The 14,950-nt window shown below is 39.4% G+C and overlaps 1 protein-coding gene across 2 annotated transcripts in view; it reads left to right on the forward strand.

Annotated features, from left to right (window-relative positions):
* LOC133623010 (ankyrin repeat and LEM domain-containing protein 2) overlaps positions 1-9,689 on the forward strand; it is a 57,113-nt gene extending 47,424 nt beyond the window's left edge. For both annotated transcript variants that reach the window (XM_061985902.2, XM_061985903.2), the window contains exons 11-13: positions 2,121-2,916; positions 5,062-5,193; positions 9,054-9,689. In XM_061985902.2, the coding sequence (XP_061841886.1) occupies positions 2,121-2,916; positions 5,062-5,193; positions 9,054-9,276 (1,151 nt within the window). In that variant the 3' untranslated portion in view covers positions 9,277-9,689. The remainder of the gene's footprint in view (positions 1-2,120; positions 2,917-5,061; positions 5,194-9,053) is intronic.
* The last annotated feature ends 5,261 nt before the right edge of the window (positions 9,690-14,950 follow it).

A 14,950-nucleotide genomic window follows, 5' to 3' on the forward strand; every position in this document is an offset into this window, starting at 1 on the left:
AGCCAACATTCACCAGGAGATGGCAACAGACAAACATAGATCACTATTACATTACTACCCTTTTAGAAATGTATAGAAGTTACTCAAAATAAATAAACAACCCAACCAAAAAATGCAGCAGCTCAATTAAAAAACTGTACTTAAGCCACATTCTTTTCTTTTTTTTTTTTAGTACTGAACTCTTAACCCTCATTTGTAAAAAAATAACATGCTTATTATACAAACAGTATTTGTACACCTTTAACACAGATTTTTATACTGTCTTCAGAGATTCCGTTTTTTTGGTGGTACTCGAAACCTTTCTGGGTACCTGCGAAAGGGTGTTCAGCATGGTTAGAAAAATAGTGACAGAGAATAGAACAAGGATGGACAATTCAACCCTTAACTCAACAATGAGTAGATGAGTGTTGTGTGTGTGTATATGTGTAAATAAATGAACACTGAAATTCAAGTATTTATTTTATATATATATATATGTATTTATATATATATATATATATATATATATAATAAAATAAATATATATATATAGCTAGAATTCACCAAAAGTCAAGTATTTCTTATATATATATATATATATATTAGAGATGCGCGGTTTGCGGGCACAACCGCGGAATCGGGCGGATGAAATTTAAAAAAATTAGATTTTATCCGCGGGTCGGGTCGGGTCGGGTGGTTAAAAAAAAATTAGATTTTAAATAGATTCAGGCGGGTGGCAGTTAAACCAATTCGGAAATATATATACATAGTTAAATGTTGTTACCCACATACGAAAAACGAGCAGGCACCTGCAGCATATGCCACAACAGAAGAAGAAAAAAAAAGAGATGGACACTTTTACGGAGCGGAGAAGGGACGCCTCGCCGGGGTCCGGGACCGAGGCCCTTTCCCCCGAGAGGGCCCCACCGGGAGCCGTAGCTGAGGCGATCCGCGAGAAGGGCCCGACGCACGTCCAGGGTCACCACCGCGCCCACCGCACCGACACCCCGCCTCGTCCGCCTTCGCCGCGGCCGGCGTCACGCGCAGCAGGTAAGCAGCTTACCTGCCCGCCACCCCCGTGGCCGGGGGCTCGTAACAGGGGTCACTCCGCACGCTCCGCCCGCGCAGCTTACCTGCCCGCAACCCCTGTTGCCGGGGGCGCGTAACAGGGGTCACTCCGCGCGCAGTGCGCTCACGAAAGGGGTGGGGCTCACCCTGGTTGATATAGACAGCAGCTAGGACGGTGGCCATGGAAGTTGGAACCCGCTAAGGAGTGTGTAACAACCCACCTGCCGAATCAACTAGCCCTGAAAATGGATGGCGCTGGAGCGTCGGGCCCATACCCGGCCGTCGCCGGCAGCGAGACGCGCTTGGAGGTGCGCTCAGCGCGGCTCCCATATGATTGCGCACTGGTGTGCGTCTGGGTCGTGACAGCGTGGCACGCGAATGTCTGTGCTGCATTGGATCAGTCTCCTTTCTTTAACAGGCAAAAGCTTTATAACCTCACTAATGCCTTGCATCGTCTATATTAGATATATAACAACGAGCGGGTGCGGGCGGGTGCGGTTCTGATCAAATGTTAGATCGGGTGGATTGCGGATGGTTGACGACTTTCTGATGCGGTTGCGAATGAAATAATTGCCTATCCGCGCATCTCTAATATATATATATATATATATATATATATATATATATATATATATATGAAATACTTGACTTGGTGAATTCTACCTGTAAATATACTCCCCCCCCCTCTTAGCCCCGCCCCCAACCACGCCCCCGCCCCACCCCCCACCTCCCGAAATCGGAGGTCTCAAGGTTGGCAAGTATGGCATTTACTTCATTTAAGAATATTTTTCAACATATTGAGCAAAAATGTCTCTTTTTTTTAATTTTCTACCAAGAAAAGTGCACTTGTTATTAGTGAGAATATACTTATTTTAAGGTATTTTTGGGTTCATTGAGGTTAGCTAATTTTACTTGTTTTGGAAAGTCTTGACAAGCCAAATTTTCTTGTTCTATTGACAGATAATTTTGCTTAGTTCAAGTAAAATACCCCTCATTTTTTTCCTTGTTTTCGAACACTGACGTTTTGCAGTGAAGTGACGACCTTGCATGATTTTTTAAATCCCTGGTTGCAGGCAAGCCCAAGAAGTTCTGCAACTCCATCTCCGTCGGTGCCTTCCTGGATGAAGGCGAGGACATCAGCCTTGAGGAAATCAAGAACCGGCAGAACGCGGCGCTCACCAGCATCACCTCCTCCGCCGCCTCCAACGACAGCCTTTTGGGAGCGGCGGGAGGTCACGACTTCCGCATCATGCCCATGGCGCTGCAGTACCGGGGGGCCGACCTGATCGAGACCGCGGCCGAGCGGGACCCGCTGTGCTGCTGCGACCACGGCCTCCTGTCTCCCGGCGTCGTCTGCCAAAACGAGGTGTGCGCCTCCTCGAGAGAGCGGACGTTCAACGGCGAAGAGATGTTTCCTCAAAGCTCCCAGTCTTCCTGCGGCCTGCTGTCGCCCGTCTCCAACCTCATGATGGAGTTCGAGCGCATGTCGCTGCAAGAACCCTCGGACCACACCGACGCCGCCTTCAGCGCCGACCTGAGCTGTGGTCTGAAGGGGCTGTCTCTTGGTCACGGCAGCCCCAGCAGGGAGGTCCTGGAGGGAGGAGGAGGTGCGGAGGAGCGGCACAGCAGCAGCAGCAGCTCAGAGGAGTTCTTCCAGGCGGAGGACGGAAGCTCGGATACAATGAGCAGGACAAGGGGGGCCACTTCAGGGGTGCGGAACGTCTGCGCCAGATCGAAATCGTGGGACCACGGGGGGAGGGACCTGAGCAGCTCGGGGTCTTCGACGTCTTCTTACAAGTCCTTGGACAACTCCCATGAGTTCCTGCCGAGGACCCCGCCTCACGTCCGGAAAGGACTCTTCATCATGGGGTGAGTACCACGCTTGTCAATTTGGTTTTGTCGTCAGAGAGACTAATTCTGTCTTGCCTCTGGTGAGGGCAGTCGCATTTTTTTCCGCTCCCTTCTTCTCCCTGCTTGCAGTGTTTCCCACAGGACAGGCATCTATTTGTGGTGGTGTGGTCGGGGGGTGGCGGCGGCAGCGGCGATGACAAAGAAGAACGCGGAGTTGGAATATAATTACAACATTTTATGTACATATTTATATACAGATTTGAACAATTAGTGATTCACTGAAATATATTTATTAATTGTGGTTCTTACAAAAAATATATCTTATAAAATATAAAAGCTAAAATGTCTCTTAAAGCTCTGCCCCTTTAATTAGTGAATACTAAATAATTTAACTTTAGCCTACTACTACAACCATATTATTTACCAGCAACATGAAGTGAAACAGAGGCAGAGGTGTCCTGCCACAGTCAGTCAACCTCCTCCTCCTCCTCCTGCTGCTGCTGAACAGGTCGCACCTGTGGTCCGGACTGTAGGCCTACCTCCTCTCCAAGTCGAGCCCTTTTCGGCCGTTGAAAATAATTTTCTATACTCATCTGTGTGAAGGAGTGAACATCCAACATTAGAATTTATTACTAACGAGCAGAAGCGCTCTATGTACAGTGCCGTCTAACCTTAAGCGGCAGCAGCTCAACACATGCAGGGTTCCACGTTAAGGTTTTTTTTCTACTTGCCTGACTTCTCAAATCTACTTGCCCCAATATTTTTACTTGTCCTGCCTAGGTTTTTTTCTGGCTGTGTAGTGCTCATGGCTTATATCTTACTAAAATCCTTCCCATTGACTATTTACAACACTACACAGTATTTATTATTATTATTATTATTATTATTATTATTATCTATAATTACATTTAAATGGCATTGCATACATGTAAAATTAAATGCTATTTCACATTATTTGACCAGTAGCAGTTACACCCATCTGAACAGGTCAGCCACCTGTTTAAAGCCCGATCACAGTTGAAATCTTGAAATGAAGGGCCTTTAATGGCCAAAACATTAACCTGGACAACATTTTAACAGCTGGTTGGCTCACATTTTATTATTTTCATTGCATTCACATGCTGCAGTGGACAGTGGACATTTTAGCTTGAGTATTAATGTAGTATCTGAAGCATCGTCTCCACGTGTGTTTATTGACAACAGGGTTATAACCTGGACACGTTAGCTCGTCGGTATGAAAACACGTGACTGTTACTACGTGCGTCTGCCCCGGCCCCCGAGTCAAACAGCGGCGGTGTTAATGAAGCAGCGTCAGGCTGCTCACCGTCAGTGAAACGCTCGGTGAAATCGCGGATTAACGTTAAATATATGACGAGCCGCGAGCGATGCAGCTATAACCTATCTACCTATATTACCCTCGTATTTTGATCCCGTCCGTCCGTCCCTCTTCTTCTTTTTCTTCTTCTTCTTCTGGCCCACCAGGTGAATGAAGTGCTATTGGCGGAGTTACAATGCATAGTAGGCTACCGCCACCACTGCACCGGAGTTGTAACTACAAGGTACATTCACAGACAGAGTCCCATTGCTTTTATGAGCAGTCGAGCGAGTCAAAAGCTGAAAAATCCATTTGTGGCGGACGTAATTCTTTCGTGGCGGGCCGCCACAAATAAATGAATGTGTGGGAAACACTGGCTTGCTCTTTTTGTTTTGTTTTGTCTTGTCTGCACTTTTTTGAAGTCTCTTTCTTTGCGCTGTCCTCCCCCACCCCACGCTTTCACCACCGCTTAATTCCCCTCGGGGTGATGGACGGCTGGCAGCGCTTCATAGCAGCAGTCGACCTCCAGGGCCCCAACTCCCCTCCCCCCTATGTTGCGAGTTGTCGTGATTAAATGTAACATGTTTATGTGTGCATGGCATGGAGGTTTTTTCCCACTCCAGACTAGGCCCCCTTAGGAGCCCAGTCTAGATTGTATTTTTTTTACTCCTCTTCTTCCCCAGCGTTTTACCTTTTTTCCCACCTTTTACGGGGCCAGCGTTCCTGTTCTGTAACCCTGTACACTGTTTGTTTGTCTAATCTTGAACATGTTTGTGCTGAAAACAGTTTTGTTGTACTTGTGCAATGACAATAAAGTCCAATCCTACCCTATTTTGGAATTCCCACAGAGCGTCTCCGAGCAAGTTGGACAGGCAGGTGTTGTCGGCCATGGAAGGTGTGGAGGTGGAGTCTCAAACATATCCCAGCATTCACAAGTGGATGAGCACAATAAAGTCCTTCTCTGCCTCAGACATGCAAAGGTCAGTATGTTTGCCTTCTACAAACCCCGTTTCCATATAAGTTGGGAAATTGTGCTAGATGTAAATATAAACGGAATACAATGATTTTTTTCAACCCATATTCAGTTGAATATGCTACAAAGACAACATATTTGATGTTCAAACTCATAAACTTTATTTTTTTTTGCAAATAATCATTAACTTAGAATTTCATGGCTGCAACACGTGCCAAAGTAGTTGGGAAAGGGCATGTTCACCACTGTGTTACATGGCCTTTCCTTTTAACAACACTCAGTAAAGGTTTGGGAACTGAGGAGACACATTTTTGAAGCTTCTCAGGTGGAATTCTTTCCCATTCTTGCTTGATGTACAGCTTAAGTTGTTCAACAGTCCGGGGGTCTCCGTTGTGCTATTTTAGGCTTCATAATGCGCCACACATTTTCAATGGGAGACAGGTCTGGACTGCAGGCGGGCCAGTCTAGTACCCGCACTCTTTTACTATGAAGCCACGTTGATGTAACACGTGGCTTGGCATTGTCTTGCTGAAATAAGCAGGGGCGTCCATGGTAACGTTGCTTGGATGGCAACAAAACCTGTATGTACCTTTCAGCATTAATGGTGCCTTCTCAGATGTGTAAGTTACCCATGTCTTGGGCACTAATACACCCCCATACCATCACACATGCTGGCTTTTCCACTTTGCGCCTATAACAATCCGGATGGTTCTTTTCCTCTTTGGTCCGGAGGACACGACGTCCACAGTTTCCAAAAACAATTTGAAATGTGGACTCGTCAGACCACAGAACCCTTTTCCACTTTGTATCAGTCCATCTTAGATGAGCTCAGGCCCAGCGAAGCCGACGGCGTTTCTGGGTGTTGTTGATTTTTCACTTTGCATAGGAGAGTTTTAACTTGCACTTACAGATGTAGCGACCAACTGTAGTTACTGACAGTGGGTTTCTGAAGTGTTCCTGAGCCCATGTGGTGATATCCTTTACACACTGATGTCGCTTGTTGATGCAGTACAGCCTGAGGGATCGAAGGTCACGGGCTTAGCTGCTTACGTGCAGTGATTTCTCCACATTCTCTGAACCCTTTGATGATATTACGGAGCGTAGATGGTGAAATCCCTAAATTCCTTGCAATAGCTGGTTGAGAAAGGTTTTTCTTAAACTGTTCAACAATTTGCTCACGCATTTGTTGACAAAGTGGCGACCTTCGCCCCATCCTTGTTTGTGAATGACTGAGCATTTCATGGAATCTACTTTTATACCCAATCATGGCACCCACCTGTTCCCAATTAGCCTGCACACCTGTGGGATGTTCCAAATAAGTGTTTGATGAGCATTCCTCAACTTTATCAGCATTTATTGCCACCTTTCCCCAACTTCTTTGTCACGTGTTGCTGGCTTCAAATTCTAAAGTTAATGATTATTTGCAAAAAAAAATTTTTTTATGAGTTTGAACATCAAATATGTTGTCTTTGTAGCATATTCAACTGAATATGGGTTGAAAATGATTTGCAAATCATTGTATTCCGTTTATATTTACACAATTTCCCAACTCATGGAAACGGGGTTTGTATTTACTGACTTTATAAACATAATATAAAGACTGGGTACTTTTTAGAGGCGGTATAGTTCCGAATATGAATCATTAGTATCGCGGTAATATACTAATACGGTACAACCCTAGTAGTCACAAGGTCCTGCCACAAATAACGCTCTTTTGTTGGGTCTCAGGATGTTGAAAATTGGAGGGTAAATACAAAAAATACCATATTTTTCGGACTATAAGTCGCAGTTTTTTTCATAGTTTACTCAGGAGCGACTTATGCGTGAAATTATTACCACATTAGCGTAAAATATCAAATAATATTATTGATCTCATTCACGTAAGAGACTAGACGTATAAGATTTCATGGGATTTAGCGATTAGGAGTGACAGATTGTTTGGTAAACGTATAGCATGTTCTATATCCATCCATCCATTTTCTACCGCTTATTCCCTTTGGGGTCGCGGGGGGCGCTGGAGCCTATCTCAGCTACAATCGGGCGGAAGGCGGGGTACATGTTCTATATGTTATAGTTATTTGAATGACTCTTACCATAATATGTTACGTTAACATACCAGTTGGTTATTTATGCCTCATATAACGTACACTTATTCAGCCAGTTGTTCACTATTCTTGATTTATTAGGGCCCGCATGGCCCATTGCATAAGGACTCCCAAAGGGAGTCCTTATGCAATGGGACATAAGGACCTATTGAATTTGTAAGGTTTTATTCTTTATTCTTCTGCCGCCACTTTAAACTGTGATTTGACCCACTTAACATGCTTCAAAACTCACCATATTTGATCCACACATCAGGACCTGCGAAAATTGCCTTTTTAAAAAAAAAACCAAACCACAAAACTCAAAATTGCGCTCTAGCGCCCCCTACGAAAAAAAAAACTAGACTGCCTGTAACTCCCACTAGGAAGGTCGGAGAGACATGGCGTAGTGGGTAGAGCAACCGTGCCAGAAACCTGAGGGTTGCAGGTTCGCTCCCCGCCTCTTACCATCCAAAAAATCGCTGCCGTTGTGTCCTTGGGCGGGACACTTCACCCTTTGCCCCCGGTGCCACTCACACCGGTGAATTGAATGATGAATGACAGGTGGTGGTCGGAGGGGCCGTTGGCGCAAATTGCAGCCACGCTTCTGTCAGTCTACCCCAGGGCAGCTGTGCTATGAAAGTAGCTTACCACCACCAGGTGTGAATGATTGATGGGTTCTAGATGTAAAGCGACTTTGGGTACTTAGAAAAGCGCTATATAAATTTGTTATTATTATTATTATTATTATGAAACAAAAACCTCTATGTAGGTCTGACTCAGACCTAACTTTCATAATGGTACATTCTCGGGCTAAAATCAACAGGAAGTTGGCAATTCCCCCTTCAAGACAAAAAAGTACTAAAAACAGTCACTTTTGCCTATTTGAGATGTAATTTGACCCCCTTAACATGCTTCAAAACTCACCGAACTGAACGCACACATCAGGACTGGCAAAAATTGTGATCTAACAAAAAAAACTAACCCCAAATCTCAAAATTGTGCTCTAGCGCAATTTTTTTATGAAACGCACAAAAAACTGCTCCTCGGATGAAAAAACTGACAAAACTGCCTGTGACTCTCCCTGGGAAGGTCGGAGAGACATGAAACAAAAACCTCTATGTAGGTCTCACTTAGACCTACATTTCATAAATTGACAACCCCCAGCAAAAATCAACAGGAAGTTTGCTATTCCCCCGTCAAAACAAATTTTTTGTAAAAACCGGTCACCTTCCTTCAAAAACGAACTCCTCTGAGCGCGTTTGTCGTTTCGCCTTCAAACTAACACAGGAGAGAGATTGAACCCTTGTGATTACAATGACAGAAGCGCTTTTTTTTCCTAACTGCTCCGGTTTTGATTTTATGACCCTTCAAAGACCCGCTGCGCTGCTGTTTTTTTAAGATGGCTGCTTAAAAGCAGGAAGCACCAACGTGCCCACACAATGCAGACAAGGTAGGTACACTAGACAAAAGTCTTGGGACACTTCAGACTAAAAAGTAGACAAAAGTATTGGGACACTTAGGACTAGCACCTGCCAAATACACGGGCCCGACCAATGCTGCTTGCAGCTTTAATTTTAAATTGCCTTTCAAATGTCTATTCTTGCTGTTGGCTTTTATCAAATACATTTCCCCCAAAAATGCGACTTATACTCCAGTGCGACTTATATATGTTTTTTTCCTTCTTTATTATGCATTTTCGGCCGGTGCGACTTATACTCCGGAAAATACAGTAACCGAGAGAAAATGTAATTTGTGAACTGTCTTGATGTTGACGTGTGTCCAGCTGGCCGAGCCCCGCGGTGGGAAGACCGGGCCTGGCGATGCAACATCAGACTCCGGGCTCCTCCTCGGCGGCGGCGAGCGGCCCCCCCATGTCTCCCTCGGCCCGCTTCGGTCCCGCCTGCCACTCGGCCTCGCCGGACTTCAGCCCGAGCCGCTTCAGCCCCGCCAACGCCAGCTACCTGCAACGTATCCTCCTCAAGCACTTGAACGAGCCCTCCATCTGACTTCAATAAGTCCACTACCAAGCCTGACTTTACAGACTGGAATAATACGGATTCAAAATAAAAAATCAGCATATGTAAATGTGTGTAGTTAACTGGTGCGGATTTAAGGTGATGTTATTTGTGACGAGTGTGTATCATAACCCAAGTCAACATGTTTGGATATTCACACTTGACAGAAATGTTTCAGTGTGACTTCAACATATCCTTAAAATTTATTTTTTTGTATGTTGGTCAGTAGCACAAATGTTTGTTTTTTTAAATCAAAAAGGTGTTAAACCGACTGCCATTTCCTGCATTTCCTCAGTTCAGAATTTGCCTTAATTTTCCTGAACTGAAGGATTATTTTGGTCACACTAAAAAAAAAAACATCTGAAGACTAACGTTGAATTTTACGGAGCCCCTAAAGGGACATGGGGGGAATATTTTTTTAATAATTTTTTTTTAATTAAAAAAAAAAAAAAATTTAGACATGTATCTTGTGCGCACCAGAAACTTTTAATGAATTATAAAATTTTTTTTTTTTTTTAGACATGTATCTCGTGCGCAAGAAAAACTCTCATGTCTAAAAAAAAAAAAAAAGATTACATTTTTTTTGGCTAAAAAAAACCTATTTTCTTTTTTTTTAAATATATCTTTGTAAAAATGTTCTCGTGCGCACGAGAAACTTTATAAAGTTATAAAAAAATGTAAATTTTTTTTTTAATTTTTAATTTATTTTTTAGACATGTATCTTGTGCGCACCAGAAACTTTTAATGAATTATAATTTTTTTTTTTTTAGACATGTATCTCGTGCGCAAGAAAAACTCTCATGTCTAAAAAAAAAAAAAAGATTACATTTTTGTTTGTCTAAAAAAAAACCTATGTTCTTTTTAAAAAAATGTATAACTTTGTAAAAATGTTCTCGTGCGCACGAGAAACTTTATAAAGTTATAAAAAAAAATGTATTTTTTTTTTTTAATTTTTAATTTATTTTTTAGACATGTATCTTGTGCGCACCAGAAACTTTTAATGAATTATAAAAATACTTTTTTTTTTAGACATGTATCTCGTGCGCAAGAAAAACTCTCATGTCTAAAAAAAAAATTTAAAAAAAGTATTACATTTTTTTTTGTCTAAAAAAAACCTATTTTCTTTTAAAAAAAAAAGTATAACTTTGTAAAAACTTTCTCGTGCGCACGAGAAACTTTATAAAGTTATAAAAAAAATGTAAATTTTTTGTTTTATTTTTAATTTATTTTTTAGACATGTATCTTGTGCGCACCAGAAACTTTTAATGAATTATACTTTTTTTTTTTTTTTTCAGACATGTATCTCGTGCGCAAGAAAAACTCTCAAAAAACATTTACATTTTTTTTTGGCTAAAAAAAACCTATTTTCTTTTAAAAAAAATGTATAACTTTGTAAAAACTTTCTCGTGCGCACGAGAAACTTTTTAAAGTTATAAAAAAATTAAAAAAATTTTTTTAAATTTTTTATTTATTTTTTAGACATGTATCTCGTGCACAGGAGAAACTCGTGCGCACGAGATACATGTCTGAAAAAAAAATTACAAATTAAAATTTTTTTTTTTATAACTTTATAAAAAGTTTCTCGTGCGCACGAGATACATGTCTAAAAAAAAAAATTATAATTATTTTTTTTTATAACTATATAAAAAGTTTCGTGCGCACGAGATACACGTCTAAAAAAAAATTATAATTAAAAAAAAAAATTATAATAAATTTTTTTTTTTTTTATAACTTTATAAAATGTTTCTCGTGCGCACGAGATACATGTCTAAAAAAAAAAAATAATTAAACAATTTTTTTTTTATAACTTTATAAAAAGTTTTTCGTGCGCACGAGATACATGTCTAAAAAAAAATAATAATTAAACAATTTTTTTTTTATAACTTTATGAAAAGTTTCTCGTGCGCACGAGATACATGTCTAAAAAAAAAATTACAAATTTAAAAATTTTTTTTTATAAATTTATTTAAAAAAAATTGTGCGCACGAGATACATGTCTAAAAAAAAATTACAAATTTAAATTTTTTTTTTATAACTTTATAAAAAAGTTTTTCGTGCGCACGAGATACATGTCTAAAAAAAAAATGATAATTAAAAAAAAAAATTATAATAAATTTTTTTTTTTTTTTATAACTTTATAAAATGTTTCTCGTGCGCACGAGATACATGTCTAAAAAAAAAATTACAAATTAAATTTTTTTTTTATAACTTTATAAAAAGTTTTTCGTGCGCACGAGATACATGTCTAAAAAAAAATAATTAAACAATTTTTTTTTTATAACTTTATGAAAAGTTTCTCGTGCGCACGAGATACATGTCTAAAAAAAAAATTACAAATTTAAAAATTTTTTTTTATAAATTTATTAAAAAAAATTTGTGCGCACGAGATACATGTCTAAAAAAAAATTACAAATTTAAATTTTTTTTTTTATAACTTTATAAAAAAGTTTTTCGTGCGCACGAGATACATGTCTAAAAAAAAAAAATTATAATTAAATTTTTTTTTTTTATAACTTTATAAAAAGTTTCGTGCGCACGAGATACATGTCTAAAAAAAAATTTATTACATTTTTTTTTTTTATAACTTTATAAAAAGTTTCTCGTGCGCACGAGATACATGTCTAAAAAAACAATTACAAATTTAAATTTTTTTTTTTTATAACTTTATAAAAAGTTTTTCGTGCGCACGAGATACATGTCTAAAAAATAATTATAATTAAAAAAACATTTTTTCATAACTTTATAAAAAGTTTCTCGTGCGCACGAGATACATGTCTAAAAAAAAAATTATAATTACATTTTTTTATTTTTTTATAACTTTATAAAAAGTTTATTGTGCGCACGAGAAAGTTTCTCATGCGCACGAGATACATGTCTAAAAAAAAAAAATTATAAAAAATGTTTTCCCCCCATGTCCCTTAGGGGCTCTGTAGAATTTTGATGAATTCAACGTTGACGTACTTTTTAGTCGTTCTGAATGTAACTTTTTGGTGAAGCCGACCTTTCTCAGAGAGCACAAACAACTTTGCTGAGATTGTGCCGTCAACGTGTTGGTTGGTTGGTTGGTTGGTTGGTTGGTTGGTTGGTTGGTGTGTGCTCTCAGGTGACAACTCTGCTCACGGGAAATGTTTCTGAATGTGTAAAAACGTTGCAAAAAAATGCACCTGAAACTTACAACCATTGCTTCTTTTTGTCGCATTGATGACCTTTTGATGGTGGGGATTCTCTTCCTGTATGTCAAGAAGTTGTTTGCTTTACAAGTAGTCAATAAAACTTCACTACTTTATTACCTGTCTAAGATCCTTTTGGGCAATTCTTTAGCCTTGGGGGCCAAATTTAGAGGAACAAATGTATATTTTTAGGAACACTAATACAAAATCTCACAATGTCTGAAAGCTAAAAACGCACTCTAAATGTATAGACTATAAAGTTCACAAACATAAAGAGGGATGCTAGTGGGCCAGGTCAATCTTTTCTTTATCTCTAAACTAAAACTGGGGAAATGTGTAGAGTGTTCTGGGCTTCAGACATGATTTTATTTCACAATTCCTTGAGAGAAAAAAACGCCTGGTTAGGCTTTGTGTATGTAGTGTGTGCCTTCCTTGCTTTGTTGTTATTATGCTGTTTGTTACTTATGTATGTTATGTTGCAGCTCTCGCAGAAAACTCCCGGGATTAATATTCGCCGATTTTCACCCTTACAGCTATAATAAGGGCGTGCCATGATGGTACATTTGGCGCTCTCTACAATCTGTATTTACAGCGTGCCAGCCCAACAATTGTTATATAATATACATCTTCTGATTGCACATGTACGTGACAGCAAGGCATACTTGGTCAACAGCCACACAGGTTACACTGACGGTGGTCATGTAAAACAACTTTAACACTCTTACTAATAATGCGCCACACTTTGAACCAAAACCAAACAAGAATGACAAACACGTTTCGGGAGAACATCTGCACCGTAACACAACATAAACACAACAGGACAAATACCCAGAATCCCATGCAGCCCTGACTCTTCCGGGCTACATTATACACTCCTGCTACCACCAAACCCCGCCCCCACCCCCAACCCTGCTCCTTCACACATCAACCCCCCCCCCCCCTTTGAGTTAGGGCTGCATGGGATGCTGGGTATTTGTCCTGTTGTGTTTATGTTGTGTTACGGTGCAGATGTTCTCCCGAAATTTGTTTGTCATTCTTGTTTCGTGTGGGTTCACAGTGTGGCGCATTATTAGTAAGAGTGTTAAAGTTTTTTTTTTTTTATACCGCCACCGTCAGTGTAACCTGTGTGGTTGTTGAGCAAGTATGCCTTGCTGTTGCCTAAGTGAGTAAGCGGAAGCCCCATACAACATGTGGCTGATCAGGCACGCTGATTGTAGTAGGTGCTATGTGTTGTACCATCATGGCACGCATGACGCTGAGAAGCGCCATCCATTTAAAACCCGCGTGCCGCACCAGCTTTCAAATTCCACATAAAGGTGTGGGCAGTGTGTCTGAGACCCCTGGTTAAACATAGCACAAAGCAATAAAAAAACAGTACAGTGTTGTTTCATTTAAGATTTCAAAAATATTGTGTCTTCGTTTTGTCATATTGTGTCTTTGTTTTGTCATATTGTGTCTTCGTTTTGTCATATTGTATTGTCACATTGTATCTTCATTTTGTCATATAGTATTGTCATATTGTGTCTTTGTTTTATCATATTGTATTGCCATATTGTGTCTTCGTTTTGTCATATTGTGTCTTCGTTTTGTCACATTGTATTGTCATATTGTATTGTCATATTGTGTCTTCATTTTGTCATATTGTATTGTCATATTGTGTCTTCATTTTGCCATATTATTTTGTCATATTGTATTGTCATATTGTGTCTTCGTTTTGTCATATTGTATTGTCATATTGTGTCTTTGTTTTGTCACATTGTATTGTCATATTGTGTCTTCGTTTTGTCATATTGTATTGTCATATTGTGTCTTTGTTTTGTCATGTTTTATTGTCATATTGTGTCTTCGTTTTGTCATATTGTATTGTCATATTGTGTCTTCGTTTTGTCATATTGTATTGTCATATTGTGTCTTCATTTTGTCATATTGTATCGTCATATTGTGTCTTCATTTTGTCATATTGTATTGTCATATTGTGTCTTCGTTTTGTCATATTGTGTCTTCGTTTTGTCATATTGTATTATAATATGTCTTCGTTTTGTCATATTGTATTGTCATATTGTGTCTTTGTTTTGTCATATTGTACTGTCATATTGTGTCTTCGTTTTGTTTCATATTGTATTGTCATATTGTGTCTTCGTTTTGTCATATTATGTCTTCGTTTTGTCATATTGTATTGTCATATTGTCTTTGTTTTGTCATATTTTACTGTCATATTGTGTCTTCGTTTTGTTTCATATTGTATTGTCATATTGTGTCTTCGTTTTGTCATATTGTATTGTCATATTGTGTCTTTGTTTTGTCATATTGTATTGTCATATTGTGTCTTCGTTTTGTCATATTGTATCTTCATTTTGTCATATTGTAATGTCATTGTGTCTTCGTTTTGTCATATTGTATTGTCATATTGTATTGTCATATTGTGTCTTTGTTTTGTCATATTGTACTGTCATATTGTCTTCGTTTTTTCATATTGTGTCTTCGTTTTGTTTCAT

The sequence above is a fragment of the Nerophis lumbriciformis genome, linkage group LG12 (genome assembly GCF_033978685.3).
Source record: "Nerophis lumbriciformis linkage group LG12, RoL_Nlum_v2.1, whole genome shotgun sequence".
In the NCBI taxonomy this organism is placed as follows: domain Eukaryota; kingdom Metazoa; phylum Chordata; class Actinopteri; order Syngnathiformes; family Syngnathidae; genus Nerophis; species Nerophis lumbriciformis.